The 25,334-nt window shown below is 38.2% G+C and overlaps 1 protein-coding gene across 2 annotated transcripts in view; it reads left to right on the top strand.

Annotated features, from left to right (window-relative positions):
• The first annotated feature begins 3,071 nt into the window (after positions 1-3,071).
• TICRR (TOPBP1 interacting checkpoint and replication regulator) overlaps positions 3,072-25,334 on the top strand; it is a 51,017-nt gene continuing 28,754 nt past the window's right edge. For both annotated transcript variants that reach the window (XM_027089087.1, XM_027089086.1), the window contains exons 1-14: positions 3,072-3,830; positions 8,480-8,759; positions 9,812-10,056; positions 11,373-11,607; positions 12,513-12,642; positions 16,254-16,393; positions 17,229-17,447; positions 19,915-20,066; positions 20,676-20,773; positions 21,822-21,915; positions 22,006-22,085; positions 22,258-22,494; positions 23,015-23,108; positions 24,707-24,764. In XM_027089087.1, coding sequence (XP_026944888.1) covers positions 3,168-3,830; positions 8,480-8,759; positions 9,812-10,056; positions 11,373-11,607; positions 12,513-12,642; positions 16,254-16,393; positions 17,229-17,447; positions 19,915-20,066; positions 20,676-20,773; positions 21,822-21,915; positions 22,006-22,085; positions 22,258-22,494; positions 23,015-23,108; positions 24,707-24,764 — 2,725 coding nt within the window. In that variant the 5' untranslated portion in view covers positions 3,072-3,167. The remainder of the gene's footprint in view (positions 3,831-8,479; positions 8,760-9,811; positions 10,057-11,372; positions 11,608-12,512; positions 12,643-16,253; positions 16,394-17,228; positions 17,448-19,914; positions 20,067-20,675; positions 20,774-21,821; positions 21,916-22,005; positions 22,086-22,257; positions 22,495-23,014; positions 23,109-24,706; positions 24,765-25,334) is intronic.

The raw sequence follows: 25,334 nt of genomic DNA, 5'->3' as shown, positions 1-25,334 counted from the left end.
ATGAATTGAAAAGTGATTGACTGGGATTCTGAAGAAGTTTTAGGAATACTTTAACCAATTAATTTTGCTTATATTCTTGTTTTCTTTCTTTCATATGTACAAGAGTGATAAATGATTTTTTTTAAATTATGTCTACATAAATCTAAAGGAGTTCTTTCATATATAAACCCCCCAAATTTGAAGTGATTAGAAAACATTGGGTTATTATAATTGGCTGAATTTTTCTTTTAGTGTGACATAAAATAATAAAATCTCACTACCTATATTATCCTACAGTTGATAAACAATAAAAACTCAGATAAATGTTTACCTGCTCTATGAAACTTCTGCAAAATACTGTCTAGTACACAGTGAACACTCAATAAACTTGCTCTCACTATGACGATATCTTCCAGTGGGGGTGGGAGTGTAGTTTTCTAGTATCTAACTGGACAGACCAGTGCCTTAACCTTTTCTCTGGTAAGATTTTAAAAAAATTAAGGACATGTATATCTCTATTTTTCGTCATGATTTTGCATTTGGCTCCAATTTTGGAGCACTTTAGTCCAAATATTCCACCACTGTCCACAGTGATGTGGAACATTTCCTCTGCTGTTTATTTCACAGTATAGAAATAAGCATTTAGCAAGTTGCTGTTTTGATTGATATGTGACCTCTTTAAAATAGGAATCATTTTACTTTTGTCACTACAAGAAAGACGCTCAGCTGCTGAGTTTTCACTTAAATTAGTTAAGCAGTATGGCAAGGATGTTTTTTACTTTTATTTTAAATAAAATGTCTTTTATTTTAATTAAAGAGACTTTGAATGTGTTTGGGCCACAAGCTCACCCCCCTCTATTTCCCATTTATCACTAATGCCCACCATGTCTCATTTCCTTTACCTGTCTGGTGCCTAAAGGCATCCAAATTTTCCAGCAATGATAAAATGCTTCTCTCACACTCTCATCCTTCCCAACCTGGTGTGAGGGTGGCATATCTGGAAACCCCAGCTCACTGTGATGGTTTCTTTTTGGATGGTTTCTTCTTTTGGAAATACTAAACATTCAGTTTAGCGTTATACTGTCTCTTAAGCATTCTGTGTATTTTTGTTTTTAATTCCTCCTAGGGAAAAATATTATTCTTCCTTTACATCCATTCCTCACTTCCACTAACAGTAGGCAGATAGGCAATAACTTTTCGTTAACTAAATAAAAGGGTAGAAGACAGGGAGCGAAAGAAAAACAAATATTAAATAAACAAACAATCTTTAAGGGAGATTGTTGAATGGAGAGGGAAGAAGAAATGTGGATTAAATAGCCAGATCCTGTCACTGTTTTCAGTGAAAACCTAACCAATCAACCTTACTCTTAAAAGTATACTAAGTCCCTCCTTATGAAACTGGTTTTTCAATCTAGGTTGCAAGCATTGCACCCTGGGAACCTGCTTTTGGGAATCTGAATTTGATTCCATTTGTGGTTCTGCTGTGTATAAAATCATGGCAGAGATTCTTCAATTGCTCTGAGGTTCAGTTTCCTCTATTTATAAAAGCATGAGTTTAATAACTCTTTAGAAGTTTACTTTGGCGAATAGGGAGCAAAATCCTGTCCCAGGGCCTTTGCATTTGCTGTTCCCTCTTCCTGAAACCCTCTTCTCCCAAATGTCCACGGTGCCTCTCTCCCTATCCTGCATACTCCTACCTACTTCATATTCTTTTTTCCACTTAATTCTTCTCCAAAGATTTTATCACCACCTAACATATTATATTTTTTACTTATTTGTTTGGCTCCCCTTATTGGAATGTAAGCTTCCCAGAGGAAGTATAGTTAGCTCTTTTGTTCCCTGTAATGACTATTTGTTGAATGATGAACAACACAATGGGTGTGTACAGTTTTAGTAAGCACCTGACACATTAAGACTAAAAAATGTTTGTGACTCTAAAATGACAGTCGGTGGATCAGGAAAAGTCCATGAATAAAATAAACTGACAATCTACGAAGTATCATTGGTGGTCTTTCTTGAAACAACTGGTTCAGAGAATCTCAGGATTGGAAGGATATTTAAAGGTAGGCCAGTCCTAGCTAGAGAGAGTTTAAATTCTCCTCTGCTGTTAGAACCAATAATAGGGATTTCTCCCATCTAGAGTCACAACCTTCTCTACAGTTGAGGATTCTTCTATTTGCAACAAAAAGATCCTTTTCGTTAAGAATACTCCCCCCCTCCTCGAATGTAAAAGTAAAATAAAAATATAGAACTTTAGAAAATTAAAAGAAAAAAAAACTTTTAAAAATCACCATCTCGTTACCCAGATACAATTAAAAACAACTTTCAGTACACAGTATTATCTTAACAGTTTAAAAATATACACATAGGCAGACAGAAAATTTGGGGATCTCATTGCATGTGCGGTTCTGCAGTATTTTCCATCTAACATTACACATAAAAACATTACTTTAAAAAGCTGCACGATGTTCCCCTTGGGGGTGCACCATACCTTATTTAATCATTCCCAAGCTGTTTCCTTTTTTTCTCAAATTAAACTTTTATCCTGATCTTCGATTACCTTCTTCAAGAGAAACGCTTAGAAATTACTAGGGCAAAGGAAGTGAACTTTTAATTTTTAATATTTTTTTCTTAAATTACAGAAAATTTAAGTCTTCCCCATCAGATCCCGCTCCATAGAAAGTCTAGGGTGGCTTTAAACCAGTTTGATTCAAACCATCCCAAATTCTCTTCCCCTACTATTTTCAGATCTTAGTAAACCTCTCCTCGTACTATCGCACGGCCCCAGTCCTCCTTCGTAAAAGAGAAACTTAAAGCCACAGGCCCCCAGCACCGCCTCTTTAAATTTTAAAACGAAGGCCCAGGCCAATGAACGTTAAGTTTCTCTCGGAACACAGCGTCCCGCCCGCCGTCCCGCAATCCACCAATCAAGCAGGGCTCTTCTCCATCACCCTTCCAATCAGAGCCAAGGATGAAAGTTGCTCACGTCACTTACGTAAGGCAAGCGACCAATGGGAGCTGACTTTGGGGGTTAGCTCCGCCAATGCCAGCAGCCCTTGGAGAGCGCGGGAGGCTTTCGACCAGGGTTCCTGAGAGAAGCAGAGAATGGCGCTGGTTCTTTGAAGCGAGGGTCTAGGAGAGAGCGGCGCCGGCCCCGGCTCTAACCCTGAGGCGGCTGCGCGGCCGACATGGCCTGCTGTCACAACGTAATGCTGCTGCTGGACACCGCGGGAGGCGCCGCTGGTGAGAGCCCAGTCCGGCGGGTCGCCCTGCGCCTCCTCACCTACCTGAGTTGCAGGTTCGGCCTGGCCAGGGTCCGCTGGGCCTTCAGGTTCTTTGACTCTCAGGGTGCGCGGAGCCGGCCTTCCCGCGTGTCTGACTTCCGCGAGCTGGGGATCCGCTCCTGGGAGGACTTTGAAGAGGAGCTGGAGGCCAGGCTCGGGGATGGCGCCCACGGCGCCCACCTGCCGGGCCCGGCGCCCAGGGCCACCCACACGCACAGTGCCCTTATGGAGACGCTGCTAGACTATCAGTGGGACCGGCCCGAGATCACATCGCCCACGAAGCCGATTCTGCGTAGCAGCGGGAGGAGACTGCTGGACGTGGAGGGCGAGGCCAAGGAGGCCCAGTGTGCGCTCGGCGGCTTTGTGAACGCCGTCTTCCTCCTAGCCCCCTGTCCGCATTCGCAGAGGGAGCTGCTGCAGTTCATGTCCGGGTGCGAGGCCCAGGCCCAGCGCCTGCCGCCTACTCCTAAGCAGGTGATGGACAAGTTGCTGCCCAAGAGAGTCCAGGAAGTCATGATAACCCGAAAAATCACCTTGTACTGGGTGGATACCACCGAGTGGCCTAAGGTAAGATTACACAGCGAACTCAGATTTTAGTACGTGGTGCTGGTGCTGATGAACCAGAACTTGACAGCATCTGCAGAGCAGCCCGTGGACCCAGAATGAGACTAACATGACCAACAGGTGTCCCTTCAGAAGGAAAGTTCTGGGGTCACAAAGAGGGACATTCATCACAACGGGATAGGTAGGTCCTCGGTACCTGAGTAAACGCGTTTGAGGTCCTTCACAATTTGGGCCCTATCTGTCTTCCCAGACTTAATCTTTCCTACACACGACCCTTATTCCATACTGTTGAAACAGTTTAATTGGCCAACAGGCCTTGACGGCTTGTTTTGTCTTAGCAGTGAAACGCCACTGCTCTCTCTTCTGTGCCAGTTTAAATCACACTCATTCTTTAGGGCCTTTGCCCACATGGCAACTACTCAATCTCAACTTCTGAATTTCCAAACACTTTTGTGGCACTTACCCTTTCTCCATTATATGTTCCAGTCGTGCAGTCCCTCACCTTCCATCTAGCCTAGAAATAACCTAAGAGGCAGGCACACACATCTCTGTATCTCCTGCAGATGTGTTGTTGCTTGTTATAGGTGTTCAGAAAATATTTGTTGACCAAATGAACAAATTCTTATGTACTTACAGTCCTAAATGGCTAATTTGGACTTTCGTTGAGGCAGTGGAGCTCCTGCTCCAGTGATAAGTATAAATTTCTACCTCCATCATTTTCTTTCTGTCACTTCACTTTGTCAATAAATAACTTCATTTGAGGAGCCACTACATTGAGTACCGACTACATTGTTTTAGCTGCTGGGGATGCGGTGGTCAGCAAAGTGGAGTTTACCTTCTGGGGGAAGATATATTAGACAGGTATGGTTAACAGATTAAACAGATAAACAAGTGATAGGATTTCAAATAATGCTCTCAAGAAAATAAAGCTGAGTAAGGGGCTGACGGTGGGGCAGAGGAAGTAGAAGCAGGAGACAGTTGTAAATAGGGTCGTAGTCAGGGAAGGCCTTTTTGAACAGAGAACTGAATGGTGAAGGAGGAGGATAGTGAAGGTTGGGCAAGAACTTTCCAGGCAAAGAGAAGAGCCAGTGTAAAGATTTGAGCTGGAAATGAGCCTAGTTTGTTTCAGAAACAAAAAGGCAAGGAATGCTGAAAACTAGTAGGCAAGGACAAGCACAGTAGGAGAGGAAGTTAGAAGGTAGCAGAGGCATATCTGTAGGGCCAAGGTAATAAATTCGGATTTTGTTCAAATAGTTGGGAAAGTGGCTTAACCAGGTGAAAGATGTGATTGCATCTGTTGGAAACATATGTCACTAAAGTAGGGGTGGGTTAAATTGCAAGGTTGCAAATGGGAAATGAGCAGATACTTAACACAAGTAGTGATATAGTGGGTTAAAATTTCCAAATTGCTTTCACATGCAAAGCCCAACGAAGACTTAGCAAATGCAATGTAAGGCAGCAGTGGCTGGTCAAAAGAAAAGGAAAAGGCAAAAGTGTTTAAGGGAATGGTAAACATTGACGGAGAAAATGGAATCCTAAAACTTAGTTTGTTTAAGGCAGCAAATCAGGTGTTGGACACAACACATAAGGGCTCGATTTGGGATAGTTGATATTAAATCACATCAAAGACTTTATGCTGGAATTGTATTTTATCAAATATTGGCTAGAATAAGTCTTAGCAGATTGGGCTTGGAGATTCTTTTTTTCTTTTCTGAATGGCATTAAAATAAGTAGGTTGACAGGATCTTTTTAAAGATTCTTCCAGTTCACACATCCCATCATCTGTGGAGATGGGTCTTCTCTGAGGCTTCTTACATCTATTATGTTGTTTCCCATAAGAAAAAGCCCATCAGATCATCTTAAGCTTTTCTGGAATTTTTTTTCTGGTGTAGATCTGTCTTTTCCTGTTCAAAAGCCTCTGCCTAGCCGCACTGTGGAGGCAAAAGGGAGACTTAGGTTCTGTCCTTGGGGAGCTCTCACTATGAGGTAGAGAGAAGAGAAGAGAAATTCCAGGGTCTGCCATGTGGAGCTTACAGTCTGGGAAGTAAAACTGGGAGAAACAGACTCAGGGAGGAGGGAATCCAAGCACACATAACTCTTGCAAAGATATAGGATAGAAGGGAGCATAAGAGACCTCTCTCACATTTTCCACTTTATGCTAACCGTGATTTACTCAACAGATACCTGTTGTTGAACAAACTGCGAGGTATGCTGAGTACTGGGTGCACCATTAGTGAGCCAGATGGATGTGGTCCCTGCTGTCTTGGAGCTTATAGTCTTGTGGACGTTTATAAATCCCTAAATTTGAAACTACCACTAGGACTTGTCTGTTACTTAGCCCATAATGTACATAAAAAAGAAAAATGTAGCCATAATCTATCTACTGGTTGTGGGTTTTTTTTTTTATCATGTTCATATATTTTTAATCAAAGCTTATGTCCTTTTCAACTCCTTTTAAAGTTTTACTTTTCATTTGCCAAGCAGTTTTTTTTTCCTGGCTGGTCCTCTGACTGAAATAATTTCAACAATTTTTTTGTTTCCCTTTGGCAGAAAATCCTAATCAGGATCTATGATAGTTGAACTGGCTTACCATTCTCCCCCTTGGCAGTGAGCACAGGTGTGGATATATGGGTGGTAACATCAAATACTAATTGATTAATCTATCACAGCATTTTCCAAACTGATAGGCATAACCAAAACAAAAGTTTGGCAGTACATTACTTATCTTCACTACATGTGATAGTTTCTGTTGTGCTCTGATATTTTCTTTCCTGGTTTTTTTCTTTAACACTGATCTTAAACCATTCAGTTGATTAATCATAGGGTCCATCCAAGTTCATCAGGATCACCATCCTCATTTTAAAAGCACTACCCAAGAGAGTCGTGGGTTCTTAGACTGGACTATCATTGCCTTGCTGTGAACTTGGGCACCCTTTGAACTTCAATATAATAGAAAGTTTGGAGAGGACCTAGAAGACCCTTCTAGTTCTAATTTTTCACATTCACATAGCAATTTGTGGTTCACAGTTGTCAACTCACCTGTGGAGTAGGCAAAGCAGCACGATCAATGTATTCTAGGGTAGGTGCGCCTTTATGTTCCCATAGTACCTGCATATTGTCATGGTACATCGTGATTCTGAGCCAAATATTTTGTGCTATTGCTTTTTTACTCACCCCACCCTTGACTTTAAGATCATAGAAGACAGGGACTATGTCTTGCTAGTTCATGGTATTATCATCCTGAGTCCTTGGACTCTTTAATCAATAGAAATTGATAAGAAGCCAGATGAGAAATTCAGGCAAGGCTTTACTGGGACTCGTGCTGCACAAGGGAGTAAGAACAAGAAACAGGGGCCCTTCCTACTCCCCAGAGAAGGGCAGGGGCCTGATTCCTTAAATGGGGGTGTAGTAGGAGCAGATTGGTGGGCTGGGCAGGAGGCGTAGCTTCGGTGATCTGTGCACCCCCTTGGTGCTGTGTGCAGGGATCATGCTCAGTACCCTGCTTTTGCTCTCAGCACCTCAGAAATGGCAGTTGATTTGTGGCCTTTTTGTATCCTATTGTTCATAATTGCCCTGACTGCATGCAGTTATTTTTAGTCCCTTATAGTTTCTTTGTATTCGTTTGTTCAGGTGCAAGCACTCCAATAAAGGGTCCCATGTCCCAGCCTATCTCAATGGCACATAAAGGTTGCTCAATAAAAGTTTGCTGAAAGAAGGTTGGATGAAAAGTCAGCTATGTGTGAAGGAGTGAGGAATGGCTTTTACAGAGACAGCAGGGTTTGAGCTAGGTAATGAAGTATAATAAGCGTCCAGTTGGTGAAGATGGAAAGGGAATACACAGCAAACAGAACTAGCAAAAACATGGAAGCATTGTAAAATGTGGCATGTTCAGGAAACAGCAAATGGTTCGGTGTGCCTGGAAGGTAGGGATGGGTGAGGGAAGGATAATGTGTTTGGAAATATTGTTTAGAGCTGGGTTGTAAAGGGCTTTATGGCTATACTGTAGGGCAGTGGGAAGCCCTTCAGAGTTTTTACAGAAGTAGCATGATTGGATATGTAGTTTCGAAGAATACTTCTTAAAACAAAGGAAAGATTGGAGGCAGAGCACAGACTCTGTAAGCTTCAGTAAGAGTCCAGGGTTTAGTGAAAACACTGAAGATAGAACTGAAAAGACCTGTTTGGTCTCCACACAGACCCGTGGGTGTGGGCAGGGTGGGTGAGTCTCTGGTGATCACCTTCTAAGGGAGGTGCTCCTGCCTCTCTCCTGTGACACTTGGCCGCTGTTGTGTTGTGGAGGACGATTTTTTTTTATTAATGTGTAATGACTTTGCATTCCTTCTAACGTTTTATGATTTATCCCTCGTGAGTTGCATCACTTCTGTTCCTTGACAGAAGATAGAATTGAAGTGCTATTTTCACTAAATAGGTGCTTTCTTGAAGGCATATTATATAGCAGTTATTCAAGGCATATTATATAGCAGTTATGCAAGTAATGGGATGCTGGCCATTATTTGTGTTTGGTTCAACAAATACATTAATTGTGTAATTTGATCCTTTAATGTACATATCAACTTTACTTTCTCCTGATTTCCCTTAGCTTTATGAATGCCTAACTTACAATAACCCAAGATTCTTTGTAATTTTTATTTTAGTTGTGGGAATCTCCGGACCACCTTGGGTACTGGACAGTATGTGAACTGCTCCACCATGTAGGAGGCACTGTCTTGCCATTTGAAACTTTCAGCCAGGATTTTACTAAAGCTGGGGAAACACTGCTTGGTAGTGAAAGAAAGCTGTCAAGGGAACCTCACCTCTCTTCATGGATTTCAACTCTGCCAACTGATTCCACTTTAAACTGTTTGCTCTATAATTCTCCTGAGTATGAAGCCTCATTTCCACGGGTGGAAGGAACATTATTTTTCCCTGTTGAAGGTAAGCAAATAATACTTGGGGCCGGGGGTGGGGGAGGAGTGGTGATGGGGTGGTTGGTCTGGGTTTCATTCATTTCTGCAAGTCAGGCCCATGAATTCTTTAGAATTTAGAATTTCCAGCAGCCTAGGCATTCCATTAACGCTTGTCATTGAAAGATATCTAAGCAAAATCAGAGATACCACAGGAAAGGACTAAAGTTTGGTACAACTTGTAAGCCCATGTAAAAAGGACAAGTGAATGTTTTTAAAGAGTTTCCCAACTTTTTGCAAAGAAGGATAATATTGTTCAGGTGCCCAAGCAAATGGGTAGTAAGGTTTCACTGCTTCATAAAAGAGATTGATAAATTGAAGATCATAGAAAATCAGTGATTGACTCAGAGAAGAAATAACAAATTAGTCATTTGAAGCAGAAAATGGTGCCTGGTACCAGGAAGAGCCAGCATGTCGGAATCTTCATAAATTTGCTTTATCATATGATTTGCTATATAGTGAATCTAATTTCTGAATCATTATGTAGTCACATAAATAATACCATATAGAGATATGTACATAAAACTATATTATACACTATGGACAATTTAAGGAAATTTCAAGAGTAGTTTTGAAACTTTCAGCCAGGATTTTACTAAAGCTGGGGAAACACTGCTTGGTAGTGAAAGAAAGATGTTAAGGGAACCTCATCTCTCTTCATGGAAAGCAGTTTTGTCTTACATGGTCTTTAGAATTTAAACTCGTAAGATAGGATGCACTGTATTTTATGGATTTAAGAAGCAGTGGGTTTTGTGTGTGTTTGTACTGCTTGAATACTTATTTCTAAGTCATAATTGAGAAGTTCTGATATCAAGTCACACCATTGTAATTCCAGTCAAATACAGCTTTTCCTGTAAAACTGAATGAACTTAACTATGATAGCAGTAGCATGAGGGTTGAAGGGTGAACTAAGTGACAATACTAGTACCTCGGCTGGCAATCTAATTTTTTTTTCTTACTATTAAATCTCTTATTAGGAGCTACTTCTTATATTAGAATTTCAATATTCTTTATTTCTAACAGGCAAAGAGATTCAAGATCAAGAAACATGGGCAGTTACTCTAGAGCCCTTGGCCATACATCAGAGACATTTTCAGAAACCAGTCAGAATTTTTCTAAAAGGCACAGTGACCCAGTGGTCCCTCCCAACAAGCTGCACTTTGGGCACTGATAGCTGGATGCTACAAAGTCCAGAGGATAACAAATCAACTCAAAGGATGTTATTTCAGCAGCTGGTAAACAGGCTGACTGCTGAAGAATTACATCTGGTAGGTATCTTCCACGTGGCAAGTTATTCTGGTCTAATAACACACTGGTAAAGTGAAATAAGTGCATTTATGAAATGCCAAGGAGTGCCCTACATAATACAGTCTCAGTGAAACAGATGATATTTTTGCAAGTCTTATAGCATCGTGACAATGCTCATTAGTGAAGAAACAGCTTATAAAAATTGCATGTACCTTGAATCCAATTAAACCAAATTATATTCACATAGGGAAGAGGCAGTGAGCCAAATGGAATGATTATATTAGGGCAGTGAAGTGATGGGTGGTTTCTCATTTTTTAAATGTTGCATTGTGTATTTATTACTTTTACGTAATAAATATATTTCATTTTTAAAAAAAACTCTACATTGTAAAATTAGATATACTAGTGTCCAGTAGTTATACAAATTTAGTAATGTCTTCTGAAAAGGAATACATACATACCCAGATTTGATATAAATTTAGTAATGTCTTCTGAAAAGGAATACATACATACCCAGATTTGATATAAAGGTGATGCTAATTTTTTAACTACCAGTAATTCCTTACCTTACTTTGCCTTTTGCTTTTGTAAGCTCAGAAAGCTTTTATCTTCTGGATTCCACTGTAAAACATTCCAGAGAAAAACTGGGTAGTCATTTGGACAGTTGTTATTCTAAGAGTTGTGTGCTCTGACAGAGCACTGGAGTCAGGGCGTCAGGTGACCTGGATTAGATCACAGCTCTGCTGCCCACCATGTGATCTGAATAAATCCCCTTAAGTGGTAGAATTGATTCTTGGTTAAGAGCATGGGTTTCAAATTCATACACTCTTGGCTTCTGCCTCTTATTAACTGGGTGACAAACAGGTTGCTTATTCCTCAACCTCAATTCCTCCTCTATAAAATGGGGATAATAATCTTTTTTTTTTTGCTGTGCCTCATGGCATGCAGGATCTTAGTTCCTCAACTAGGGATCGAACCCGTGCTCCCTGCAGTGGAAGCACAGAGTCTTAACCACTGAACCGTCAGGGAAGTTCTGATAATAATCATTTTTACTTCAGAGTGGTTATGAGAATCCATTGAGTTATAATAAGTACATAATAAGTGCTTAGTAAATATTCCTAATAACCTTAGGCTTTTCTTATCTGTAAATTGAGGGATTAGGATTAGATGATCAGTAAATTCAATGCTAGCACTAATATCCGTGAAGTCTGTCTTTTCCAGTTTTCTCTTTTATATTAATCATTGGGTGAAACTATCATTCTGTCTTTTACTAAACTACATGCCTTTTTAGACATATGTCAACAATATTCCCAACTAATTAGATCTTTTTATGTAGGTTACCAGTGTGGACCCTGGTGAAGGCTGGCCCCCCATCACTGGAGTTATTTCCCCCTTCTCTGCCAGTGCTACAATTCTCACTGTGTTCCACACCAAGGAGACTGAATTTCAAAGACATTTTCTCCAAACAGTTGTGGCAGAGAGCCCCCAGGATTCAGCTTCCCTTTTTTCTGAGGTTGTGGATGGTGTATTGAATCAGATTCACAATTCACTTGAAGATCCTGCTACCTCAGGTAAGCTTCTGAAGCAATAACTACCATACTCTAGGTTAGTGGTTTACCATCTTTTCTAGCAACATAACTTTTTTTCAATGTGCTCTTAGTAGAGCCCAATATCTGTTATAAAACAGATAAAAGTAGGCTACAATATTTCTGGCACTTTAAATCATTATTTATAGAAATCCTGAAGCAATTCTGAGGAGGCCAAAGGCTCTGTGAAACCATTTTGAAATCGAAGGTATTTTTTAATATGTTTAATAAAGACTACATGTAAAACTGTTATGATTCTGTCTTCCACTTTTTGCACTGTTACTGATATGATACAAACCTTATTTATGCTAGATAGATATAATCAATTTGATAGTTCTTCCATTCACATTTACTCAATAGATTTATTGAGTGCCTGCTGTATGTCAGGCTCTGTTCCAGGGGCTGGGAGTACATTAGAGAAGAAAATAGACAAAGGTCTCTGTTGTTAAGAAACTTATCTAGTCAGGGGAGACAAGACAATAAATTAAATAAGGAAATTATATAGTATGTTTGAAAGAGTTAAGTGCTATAGTTATAAAGCAGAGAAAAAAGAATAGGAGGGTTGTAATTTTAAACAGGCCTTGTTAAAAAAGTGATATCTGAGCAAAGGCTTTGAAGGAAGTGATAGGGAGAGAACATTGTAGAAGCAACAGTAAGTGCCAAGGTTTGTGTGTCTGGTGTGTTTGAGGAACATTCAGGAAGCCTGTGTTTGCGCATTTTTCATAGACAATATAGGCCTGTTGGGATTGGGGGTGCAGCTGAAGGAACATTGTTAATGATGTCCTTTAGAAGAATGCAGTCAGTCCAAGGGAGGAGCAAGTGCTTGGAATTCTCTGCTTTGCTTCTAATGCCTCTTTTCCTCTTCCATCTCTGCTTCTTTGTTTCTGTAGCTCCGCCTACTCCAGAATGGGCCCAGCAGGAGCTTGGCCGCACAGCTCCCTGGAATTCCTCTGTTGTGGAGAAGTGGTTTCCTTGCTCTAACTTTAGTGGTGCCAGTTCAAATTTGATGGAGTCATTTTGGTAAAACTTATTTTTTTCTCTGGGTATTGATTATTGAAGTCAGCTCTCAGTTATCTGCATGTGAGTTTGTTGTTGTTTTTAACAGACCACCCTTTCTGAGTACAGTCCAATAATATTAAAAACTAATTACAAATGGAGAATATTGTTTAATGGGTATAGAGTTTCAGGGTTTGTTTTTTTTTTTATTTTTGCGGTACGCGGACCTCTCACTGTTGGGGCCTCTCCTGTCGCGAGCACAGGCTCCAGATGCGCAGGCTCAGTGGCCATGGCTCACGGGCCTAGCCACTCCGTGGCATGTGGGATCTTCCCGGACCGGGGCACGAACCTGTGTCCCCTGCATTGGCAGGCGCACTCTCAACCACTGTGCCACCAGGGAGGCCCCTAGAGTTTCAGTTTTACAAGATGAATCCTGGAGATGGATGGAGATGATGGTATTATGAATATACTTAATATCACTGAACTATGTACTTAAGAGTGATTAAGATGATAAATTTATGTTGTGTATTTTATCAGAACTAAAAATTTAGAAAAAGTTAATTACGAAAACAAAATACACTCATAGATGTCAGAAAATATTTAGTATTAAATCTCAATAAAAAAGGAAAATAGCAAACTTGAATAATGCAGTTAAATTTATACTTAAAGGAAAATTTAAAGTATCTTTTGAAGAGAAAAATTAAAAACCAATTAGCTGTGACTGACACACTTAATACAAGAGAGTAAACCCAAAAATTAAAAAAAGAAGGCAATATTAAAAATAATAAATAGAAGTCAAGAGAAACAAAAGATGATTCTTTGAGAAGCCAAATAAAATAATCTATAGCAAGATTGAGCTACTTGTATGAGCAGTCATAAATAATATTGGAAATGTAAAAGATATGGCAGAAATTCAAAATATTAAGAAGTTGAGGTTTATTTTTTCCATAAAGATACCCAGTTGTTCCAACTCCATTTGTTAAGACAATCTTTTTCTCAATCACTGTTGCACCTTTGTCAAAATCAGTTGACCACCAACGTGCAGGTCTATTTCTGGAAAGAGTCTAGTCCAGAAATTATGTTAATAACACATTATCTTGAGTACTGAAATCAGGTAGTCTGTGTCCTCTCAACTTTGTTCTTTTTTTTTCTCAGAATTGCTTTGGCTATTTTGGACCCTTTGCATTTCCATGTAAATTTTAGAATCAGCCTGTTTCCACACACCCAAAAAAGGCCCGCTAGGATTTTTGATTGAGTGTGTATTGAGCTTATAGGTCCATTTGGGAAGAATTGACATCTTATAATAATGAGTCTTCTGATTCATGGACATGGTACAGCTCCAAAAGACTAAGAGCATAACAGGTACACCTTCCCATATGAGATAGCAAAATTTACCATAAAGCTGTAGTAAATAACATAGTGTGGTATCGGTGCAAGGATCAACAGATAGACCAGTGGAGTAGAAGCAGCAGGGAAAGAATAGACTATTCAGTAAATAGTGGTGTTGATGATTGGCTATCCAGAACAAAAAAGATAAAAAATTAGATTTCTACTTCACAGCATACATAATGATAAATTCCAAATAAACTGAAAAACCAAACATGAAAAGTAAACACTTTAAAATTGTAAGAAGGAGAAACACTAGAGAAGAAGATTAGGCTAAGGGTGGATTTCTCAAATAAGACCTAAAAAATTCAAAGCATGAAGGAACATATATGACTATAATGAATTTTAAAATGTTTATATGATGAAGACTAGTCATAGACTCGGGTAGCTGTAATCCATATAACCAGCAAAGCATTAGTATCCAAATTAGTACAGATCTCCTAAATATAAGAAATCCAATAGAAACTTGGGCAAAGAATGTGAACAAGCAGGGTTTCCCTGGTGGCACAGTGGTTAAGAATCCACCTGCCAATGCAGGGGACGCGGGTTCGATCCCTACATGCTGCAGAGCACCTAAGCCCATGTGCCATAACTGCTGAGCCTGTGCTCTAGAGCCCACAGGCCACAACTACTGAGCCCACACGCCACAACTACTGAAGCCCGTGCACGTAGAGCCCATGCTCTGCAACAAGAGAAGCCACCGCAATGAGAAGCCTGCGCACCGCAATGAAGAGTAGCCCCCGCTTGCCGCAACTAGAGGAAGCCCATGCTCAGCAACAAAGACTCAATGCAGCCAAAAATAAATAAATAAAATAAATTTTAAAAAAATTGTGAACAAGCAATTCATATGAAGAAATCCAACAGAGCAGTAATTTGGAAAGATACTCAGCATAGGCAAATGGAAATTAAAACCACAACATGGAAAAACCCACCAGATTCTATTTTATAACTATTAGATTGTGAAAAATTAGCATGTGGGGAAATGAGCACATTTTAGATGGTAGAAGTGTAAAATGGTTACAACCATTTTAGAGAACAATGTTCCTAGTAAAACAGAAACTTCACATACTCTGACACTCAGCAATTCTACTTCTAGGTGTCTGCACTGAAGAAATTTTTGCACAAACACAAGGAGAGCTGTGCTAGAATATTCATTTCCAGTGGAAAGGACTAGCAGACTCTCAGGGAAATGGATAAATAAATTACAGTATAGTTATACAATAGAATATTATACGTAGATTAGTAAAACTGAATAAACCAGAGCAACACGTGAAAAATATGTTGAGTGCAAACAAAATTGCCAAAGGATGGTGTGTATGATACCATTTTCATAAGATTTACAACATATGAAACAGCAGTTTGTTCGTTTTGTTACATATATATGTCTCTGTAAATAAGGTACACACGAATCTAGGAATACCTCTGGGAGGAAGGGATGGGAAGAAATTGGGTGAGGCTTTCTCTGTGTCCATGAATGCTTAATTTTATTTAAAAAAAAATCTGAAGCAGATACAGTAAATTAACGGGGGGGAAAAAGCAACCCTAACTGCTCAAGGAAATACCAGCACACTTAGGAGAATTAGGCTGCTTCAGACCTGCTGCTGGTATGAACTAATTCAACTAATGGCACTATAACTTTCTCCTACTTTTAAGTCAGATGATATCAGATAATGGAAGATAATGAAATAGAAATAATACATTTTGAAAGTTGTGCTATTTTCATTATTTCCTTAGTGACTGATATTTAGCTGTAGGCGGGAAAGCAGTTAATAACTAATCATCTCCCCTGCCCTATTTCTTTCCCTGCTCATCAATCCCAAATTAGTTTACTAGAGTGTGAAATAATTATTCAAAAGTTATTCTGATACTCACTACACTGTATTACATCATCTTGTACTTTAATATATGGAAACTGGGTAAAAATTGTGGAAGCCCAGAAGTGAGTGAAATAGTTAGCATAATTAGACATGTACCCTAGGACATGAAGAATCTTATTAATAAAAGTCAATACTGTATGTAATAATACATTAATGGTTTTGTGAACAGTAGCTTCTGCCCCTGAATTTGTACAAATCATAAATGAGAAGAGGGACATTTTCCCTCCTGAGAAAAAATATTGTGAAGGCATCTTGTGGAGACATCTTTTGATTAGCTTTTAAAAGGATAATGAATATTGTTGTTGCTGTTTTTAAAGCATTTTGGAAAATCAGAATTTCAACTTTGTACTAGACATCTTGACTTATTCACAGGTTACTACAGGCTGCGTCATCTAATAAGGAAGAGCCTTCCAAAACTGAAAGTGAATTGACACGTTGCCTCTCTGAGCTCTACCAGAGAAAGTCTCGTGAAGAATATACTGTGTCCAATCAAGAAGACAGCAAAAAGAAGCGTAAGCACATAGAAAGGCTGTTTCTTACAGTCTTTTTTGACAGTGTGTTTTAAAAGATTGATATTCCTTAAAATGAAGTTGAAATGGTAACTGAATAAAGAAGGACACGTTCTTATATTTCATATTTTAAAGTAATTGTATTAGTACAGTAGTGATTTTAAAAATCTCCCACAATCCTACCTTCTTTTTTTTCTACCTTCTTAATGAATTAAACCATTTTTGTTTTTAGTTATAACAGAAATTTAAATACAACTTTGTGTGCTGCTTATAATTACTTGTTTATCTACTACTTTGCTTTTTTAGTTACCTCATTGCTTAACAAAATTTGCAAATTTCTTATGTTGTTGAACATGTAGATTGTTTTCAGTTTTTACCATTATAAATAATACTATAGTGTACATCATGCATATGATTTACCTTTGAGTGATTTCCTTAGTATAAGTTTCCATGAACAAGTTATTCATGGAAAAGGGAGCTCTGGATGCAGACTGCTTAATTGCCTTTCAAAAGAGTTTCATCACAACTCTGTGACTACTGGGTAACACCAAAATGAGTCAGTTCGGCATTTGTCTGTTGTCTGTTTGGCATTAGATGTAAAAATCATCTAACCACCTTGAGATATTTAGTTCCTAAACTTCAGTTTAAAAAAGAGCTCTTTTCTACCCTGTGTTGTAGGTAGAAAGAGATGCAAGAACTACCTAATTCAGATCATTCTGAATGGATATACTTCATTTCAATACTCCTTCACAGAATATTTCATCTGAATTAAAGTAGTTCTTGATTCCACAGAAGTAAAAGTTATTTTACTTTCCTTCCCACGATGTCGTTTTGGTAGGAGGTGTCCCTCGTACTCCAGTGAGGCAGAAGATGAATACCATGTGCCGTTCCTTAAAGATGCTGAATGTTGCAAGACTGAATGTAAAGGCTCAGAAGTTACATCCAGATGGCAGTCCAGACACAGCTGGGGAGAAAGGGATCCAAAAGATAGCCAATGGAAGAACAGCAGATAACTTGGGAAACAAAGGAAGAACACTAAGAAGTTCTAAACCTAAAGGTATTCCTCAGTTCCATTGCATTTTGGTATCTAAATTCATGTTTACTCTTCTGTACTCTCATATTTTTAAGTTTTAATCATATCCCTCGCTTAATGAACATTTATTGGCTATCTACTGTATGTCCACAAGTGTGTTATGGGGAGTACAGTAAATAAGATAGCCTTAGATTTATGATCCAGATACAAAGAATAATAATGAACATATATATATATACACACATACATATACACAACGAATTGGTAAAATGAATACGTAAGAGAGCCAAGAGACTGTAACAGAAAATACTTGTTCATTTTGGAAGTAAAGACATACTAGGAGTCAAGAAAGGGAAAGTCCAGTCTTGAGCAGAACAGGCTGAGAAGGCTTTTACGGAGCCAGTGGAGCCCAGGTTAGACTTTGAAGAATGAGCAGAGTTTAGAAGGCAGAAAGGTAAAAGAAGTGTGTGCTAGATGGAGGATTAGCATAAGCAAAGTCACAAAGAAGGGCTGTGTCTTGGCCCTTTAAGTGGTTAAAGAAGTTTTATACATTTGTGAATGAAGAGAAGGGAAAAGGTTCGTGAATAATCTAGGGTTAGATTATTGAGGTCTTTCAAAGTCAGGCAGAAGAATTTAGTCCAGTAGCTTTTATTTTCCTATTTGTTCTTTTTTCTTATTTAAAAATGGATTGAATTACAGTATGTTTCTCATTCTCAGGGTACATTCTTAGCTCACACTGACAGTGCCAGTACTGTGGGGTGATTGTGACAATAGCTTATGAACTTTGGGCGATAATTACCTGATGTCACCTTTGAGTCCTTTTGAAAATTCTGGAATGAAAGTTTTCTGCTTCTTTAAACATTTTTTTTTTCTTGTGGAATACTGGATCATAGATGATAATCAGTTTGAGTGAGATAGCACATCTTCGATGAGCTAGTATGGTATACCAGAATGTAGATGGGAGAGCAAAATTAACAGTAATGCAAGACAGTGTGGCATTAGCATAATTTCTGGACTAGATCCTTTCCAGAAATAGACCTGCACAACAGTGGTAAATTGATATTTGACAGTAGTGCCCCCAACAATTCAACAGGACAAGGATAATCTTCAACAGATGGTGCAGGAATAACTGGATATGTTTATGGAAAAATTGAACTTAAACCTTATCTCTTAATAGTATTTTGAATTTGTTTTATTTTCTTGAATCATCTTTGTTTTTGTTGCTCTCTCATTTCTTTTTTTCCTACTTAATTCATTTCTGTTTTTATCTTTATTGTTGCCTTCTTTATTATTTGGATTTACTCTTTTGTGTTATTTCTTGTGTTGGACCCTTAGCTAATTCGGTTTTTGAATTTTTCTTTAAAAAGATAATTTGTCTATAAATTTTCCTTTAGGTATAAATTTAGCTGCATTATATAAGTTCACTATATTCTGTTTTCATTGATACATCTAAATATTTTCTGACATCTGTAATAGAAAGGAGTGTTTTATTTTTGTAATTAGCTTTTAATTTTTTTGGACTGTGCACAATGTGTTCTGTAAGATATTGAATCTTTAATATTTGTGGAAACTCTGTGGCCTAATATGTGATTGTTTTGTTAATATTCCATGTGTACTTGAAAATAATGTGTATTCTCTAATTTTGGGGTACTTGGTTCCATACATATTCATCTTAATATTTGAATATTCAAAATCCTTATTAATTTTTTTCTACTTAAAAGAATCTATAACTGAGATGATTGTATTATAGTCTTCCACCATGTAGATGTCTAAATTTCCTTGCAGTTCTGCCAATTTTTGCATCATATATTTTGAGGCTTTCTTTTTAGGTCCATACAAAATCATTTATGTTTTCCTTGTGATTATACCTCTATTCCTTTATTTCCAATGTTTCTTTGTCATGTGTTTTGGGTATGTCTTTTGTAAATAGCATAATTTTTTTTTTAAACCCAACCTGACAGTTTCTATCTTTTATTTAACCAGCAAGTGTATTCGTAAAATAAATATTTATAATTATTATGATTACTGATAAGCTAGGGTGTATCTTAGTGTCTTATTTTGTGCTTTCAATTGTTTTTTTCCTTTCTAGCAGGCTATGGGATTAATCAAGTTTTCTTTATGCATCTTTTTCCTTTCTGCTAGGTTTGTATAGTTTATTTCTTCTCCATTACTGGTTATCCTTAAATTTATAACATGTACACGTGATTTGCAAACCCTTAAAATTAATCACTATCTCTGAACTTTTCAACCTCAGCATTTTTGACATTTTGGACCAGGTAATCCTCTGTGAACTATAAGATGTTTAGCAGCATCCCTGGCCTCCACCCATTAGATGCCAGTAGTACCCTCCCTCTCCCCACCAGTCACTGCCACCCAGACATAGCCAGATGTCCCCCTGGGCAGCAAAACTTCCCAGTTTATAACCACTGGCTTAAGCAGTACAGTGACTTCAGCTGGGTCTGATGATCAATGTGACTTTTTTTTCCCACAGATTTTAAAACTGAGGAGGAGCTACTATCTTACATACATGAAAATTACCAAAAGACTGTGGCCACAGGAGAAATCGTGTTGTGTTCATGTGCTCGGAACATGATCTCAAACATTAAAGCATTCCTAAAGTCCAAAGGCACCAAGGAATTAGAAGTAAGGGAATCTGGATATTGTTGTTTGTCATAACAATGTTAGTTGCTTGTTGGTGGGTCTGGCTCATATGTCTTGGAAAATATCTGTTATGCAGTGCACATTTCAAAAATGATGAGTGAGGGGGTGAGCACAATTCTAGGTCTTGGAAGATGGACGTAGTCCACTGAGAAGGCAGAAATCAAGGAAATGGGCCAAGTGGGAGTAATTACATGTACTTCCCTTCCAGTGAAAGCTCTATCCTCATCTGAGTTGCATGTTAGCTGCATGAATTAAGCCAGTGGTTCTTAACCCTGGCTGCACTTTAGAGTCACCTGGAACATTTCTTTAAAATGTTGATTCATTTTGCTTAGACTTCTCAATCACTACTTTATGGAATCTTCCTTTTATGAAAGTTCAAATCGGCAGGCTTGCTGTATCCATGCCCACTTGCTCTCAAATACTTTTCTACATGTTCTTTTAAAAAATATAAAAGAATATTACACTATTTTTCATTCAAATGAAAGAAAGAGGATGTACTTCCCTTCTTAGGGCATTAGTCAGCTGTGAAGAAATTAGAAATAATGATAAGCATTAATATTAATATTCTCCTATGTAATTTTGTATTTTCAGATGAACTGCCTACATCGAGTAAGAAACAACCTCTTGAAAACTAGCAAAAGTCTTCGACAGAATGTAGGAAAACTGGATAAAGACGATAAAGTCAGAGAGTAATTAACTACCTTTTTAATTTTTCTTAAAGATTTATTTATTATGATTTTTAAAATTTTTGGCTGCATCGGGTCTTAGTTGCAGCATGCGGGCTCTTCCTTGCGGTGCGTGGGCTTCCTTCTAGTTGTGGCACACGGGTTCCAGAGTACGTGGGCTCTCTAGTTGAGGTGCACGAGCTCAGTAGCTGTGGCGTGTGAGCTTAGTTGCCCCGCGGCATGTGGGATCTTAGTTTCCTGACCAGGGATTGAACCCACGTCTCTTGCATTGTAAGGCGGATTCTTTTCCACTGGACCAACAGGGAAGTCCCCCTTTTTTTTTTTTAAACCATTACTCCAAAACAGAACTTCCAAGATTTACTTGTATCAATTTAATTTTTCATTTTTAAAAAATTCTTTTCCATTATGGTTTATTACAGGATCTTGAATATAATTCCCTGTGCTGCACACTAGGACCTTATTTATCTTTTTAAAAAAATTTTTGAGTATAGTTGCTTTACAATGTCATTGTTTATCTATTTTATATATAATATAGTTTGTATCTGCTAGTCCCAAACTGCTAATTTATCCCTCCCCCACGCCCTTTGCCCTTTGCCCTTTGCCCTTTGGTAACCATAAGTTTGTTTTCTGTGTCTGAGTCTGTTTCTGTTTCATAGGTAGTTCATTTGTGTCATATTTCAGATTCCACACATATAAGTGATGTATGTTTTTCTTTCTGACGTACTTCACTTAGTATGATAATCTCTAGGTCCATTCCTATTGCTGCAGATTGAATTATTTCATTTTTCTTTTCAATGGCTGAGTATATATCAGTTTAAAATAGATTGCCAGTTGCTTGAAGAGGCTTTTGTAGCTGATTCTCTATAACGTTCTAATGTTCAGTTTGCAACACCTGTTTACCTAATAACCATATTGCTATTTAGAAAGCAATGGCTCTTCTTTTTGGTTGTTGTTTCTTATGTAAACAGATCTCTGCATAAGGAAGGAACTTTCATTTCAGTTAAGTGACACTCAAAGCAGATATAACCAAGCTTTTTTTTTTTCTCTCAAGGTGCCAGCTCCAGGTATTTCTTCATTTGGAGATGTGTCGGCAGTGCCCTTCAGTATGTGAACATATAGGTGAAATGGAGCAAGTAGTGGAGGAGGCAAGTATGCTGCTTAGTGCCACTGGGGATGTGCTGTAGATGCATTCAGCTTCCTGCAGAGGCCATGTGGTAATTTTCTAAAATCTTCAGGTGACAGATTTGCTGCGCACGGTGTGTTTAACTGAAGATTCGGCATACCTAGCAAAGTTTCTGGAAGAAATTTTGGAATTGTAAGTTTGATGACTACTAATTTAAATTTAAAATAATTTTACCAAGAACTTATATAGATATTGTCTCAGAATTGTAGCATTGTAAGGACTATTTCTCATGCTGGGTGAGGAAGGGAGTAGAGAGGGTGGAATGGTGACTGACTGTTCCATATTTAATCAATCTATTCCACAGGTATATTGATTCAATCCCAAAGATACTTGGACATCTTTACCACAGCCTAGGATTTGTGATTCCTCAGAAGCTGGCTGGTGTCCTTCCTACAGATTTTATCAGTGATGACTCCATGACACAGGAGAGCAAATCACCCCTTTCTGTGCCTCTTACGTCAAATGCTCATAGGTCAGTGTCGGGTGGCACTGAATCTGACCAACTGGAGGAGCTTCGTTCCAGATCAGCTAAGAAGAGAAGGTAGGAGCTCAAGGAATTAAAGGAATTACTTGCACTGTTACAGTTCTGGTATAGGGTATGTTTAAGCCATAGTCCAGTTGTCTTTGTCTATAATTTATTGAATTAGTAGTTGCCCTTATGTCTGAATCACAGAAGCCAATTATTAGAGTTCTTAACAAGGAGCATCTGACACTCTTTATGTTATCTGGGGAATATATAGTCTTGTATTGTGTAGTCACAGTCCCCTCTTGACTCTCCACATGGGGTCTCCAAGAACTAGGAGCCTTCCATGAGATAAGCTTAGGGTTTCAGCTTACTTTGTATATTTTCCATGATGCTCTACATTGTTCATAACTAGTTAAATTTATAGTTGTTACTTTTAGAAATTCTGGGATTGACTTGTTTTACTGTAAGTTCAGGGCAACCTCAAGATAACCGACTTTTATTTAAGTGTTTTATTTTAAACTCTAGTTCCATTCTGATATAACTAGCTGTAACCTGTATTCAGTGTATATTGACTGTTTCTTTCTATTTTTAAAAGGAAAAATGCAATAAGACATAAAAGCATTGCAGAGGTTTCACAAAATCTGCGACAAATTGAAATTCCCAAAGTATCCAAGAGAGCTACGAAAAATGTAAGTCATTTCCAGGAGATAGAAAGTGGTATCACTTTGGGCCTGAGTTCATACAATAAGTAAGAATGAAACACAGTGTCTTTACTTTTAAGAAATGAGCATTGGAGGATACAGAAATAAAATTAGGTATTTTTATGAATGTGTCTACAACTGTAATCTAAGGAATAAAGAAATATAAATTTAAATATTAATCATTTTTCCCAAAAGTGTGACAGAGATAATATTAAGGGGAAAAAAATAGTAAAAGTTAGGAATGAATAAGTTAATTCAAAATCTTTAATGTAGTTAAGAAAACTCATGAAATAATAACATAAGCAAAAGAAGCCATTGAAAAATAATGTACAATCATAATAGGACTTTGTGTATCAGAAAGTACTTTTCAGTAAGTATGTTTTACGTCAATAACAAGTTACAAAAGCAAACAAAAAAAGTCGTGAAGCCAGGTGGTAATTATTTTTCTGTGGCAGTAGATGTTAGGACTTGTTAGTTGCAAAAACAGAAATCCAGCTGGAGTCTATTTACTAAGTAGAATTAATGTCTTACTAAGAGAAGGAGAGAGACAAAAAAATGCATTGAAACTTTTAAACTGCATGAATTATGAGAAGAGTTAAAATTCTAGGAGAACTAGCTTTAGAAGCATTAATCATTACAATAGTGGTTTGTTTCTAGAGATTTATAGCTGTGCTTTAGTACTGGAGGTGGGGTTTCTTTGGAAGAGTTAGTGGTGTTCACTTTCTTATATGAGTGAATAAGATGCAAATCTTAGATATCTTGGAGATTTTGTTCAGAGAGTATGAAGTCCAAAAGGTATCAGACCACCTCTCTCACTAGATTTTACACGATTAGCAGTCCTTTCTAGCACTCCTTTTGGAAAACTTTTGTTTCAGATTGGCCTAGAAAGTTAACTTCTTTAAGACCAGATTTACTGAGATCAGGATTTGATTTTGGTTAAAAAAGAATATCATTTGTTAAGTTTCTGCTCCTATTTGGCTGTTTATTCTTTAATGATTGCAGTGGCATAATTGAAAAAAACAGCAACAAAATCTTTAAAAACAATTCTCTGTTTAGATGCCATTTGAGTTTAGGCACTTGAATCCTCTACTATAATAGCAAATAAATAGCAGGTGGGTATTTTTTTTTCTGCCTGCCACACGGCATGTGGGATCTTAGTTCCCCAACCAGGGATCGAACCAGCACTCCCTGCAGTGGAAGCACGGAGTCTTAACCACTGGACCACCAGGGAAGTCCCCAAATAGCAGTTTTATACAGAGACGTTCCTAAGAGTATATAGCCATCCTCTAATATTATGGGGTTTCCCTGATGTTTTAGTTATAAAAGGTATACAGAAACATCGTTTAAAAGTTGAAATTATATAAAGTTAAATGTTAGTGCCTCTTCACCATCCATTCTTCAGAAGTAATCGCTGATGACAGTTTGTTGTGTATATTTCCAGGCCCTGTTTTTGTGCATTTTACAACTCTTTCTGTTACAGATTCCTACAAGTGGAATTGCAAGGATCAAAGGGTTTCTTGTGGAATTTTTATTCTTTTAAATGAATTCCTATTTAAATTTTCTTATTGGATTTTCTCATCTTTCAGGAGAATTCTCACCCTACTCTTCAGCAGCCTCCACCCCCAGTGAAAGAAACGGTACAAGGTATACTTTGTTTCCTTGTTGTACTCAGTGACAGTTTTATTTTGATTACATATATTTAAGCAGTTGCATATAGTTAAAAATTATAGTTTTTTGTAATTGTTGGTTTATGAAATATGTCCATATACTGTGTGCTAGAGGAGTAGGATGTTCACATGGTCTCAAAATACTGCATTTTGTAAAATAACTGGTCTCAAATTTTTTAATTAATTTATTTTTTGTTTGTTTATTTTTGGCTGCATTGGGTCTTCATTGCTGTGTGTGGGCTTTCTCTAGTTGTGGCAAGCGGGGGGCTACTCTTCGTTGCAATGCGCGGGCTTCTTGTGGTGGCTTCTCCTGTGGAGCATGGGGTCTAAGCACGTGGGCTTGGTAGTTGTGGCGCACGGGCTTAGTTACTCCGTGGCATGTGAGATCTTCCCGGACCAGGGCTCGAACTCGTGTCCCCTGCATTGGCAGGTGGATTCTTAACCACTGTGCCACCAGGGAAGCCCTAAAATATTTTTTTAATGCCATTAACATGAAAGCTGAAAAAGAAAAGAGGCAGTGGAGCTGATTTAGATAAAAGGAATTTAA

This window comes from Aethalodelphis obliquidens, unplaced genomic scaffold (assembly GCF_003676395.1).
Source record: "Aethalodelphis obliquidens isolate GAN/ISIS:26980383/991018 unplaced genomic scaffold, ASM367639v1 scaffold65, whole genome shotgun sequence".
Taxonomy (NCBI): Eukaryota; Metazoa; Chordata; class Mammalia; order Artiodactyla; family Delphinidae; genus Aethalodelphis; species Aethalodelphis obliquidens.
The sequence above is the reverse complement of the archived record's forward strand: the minus strand, read 5'-3'. Positions and strand labels throughout refer to the sequence as shown.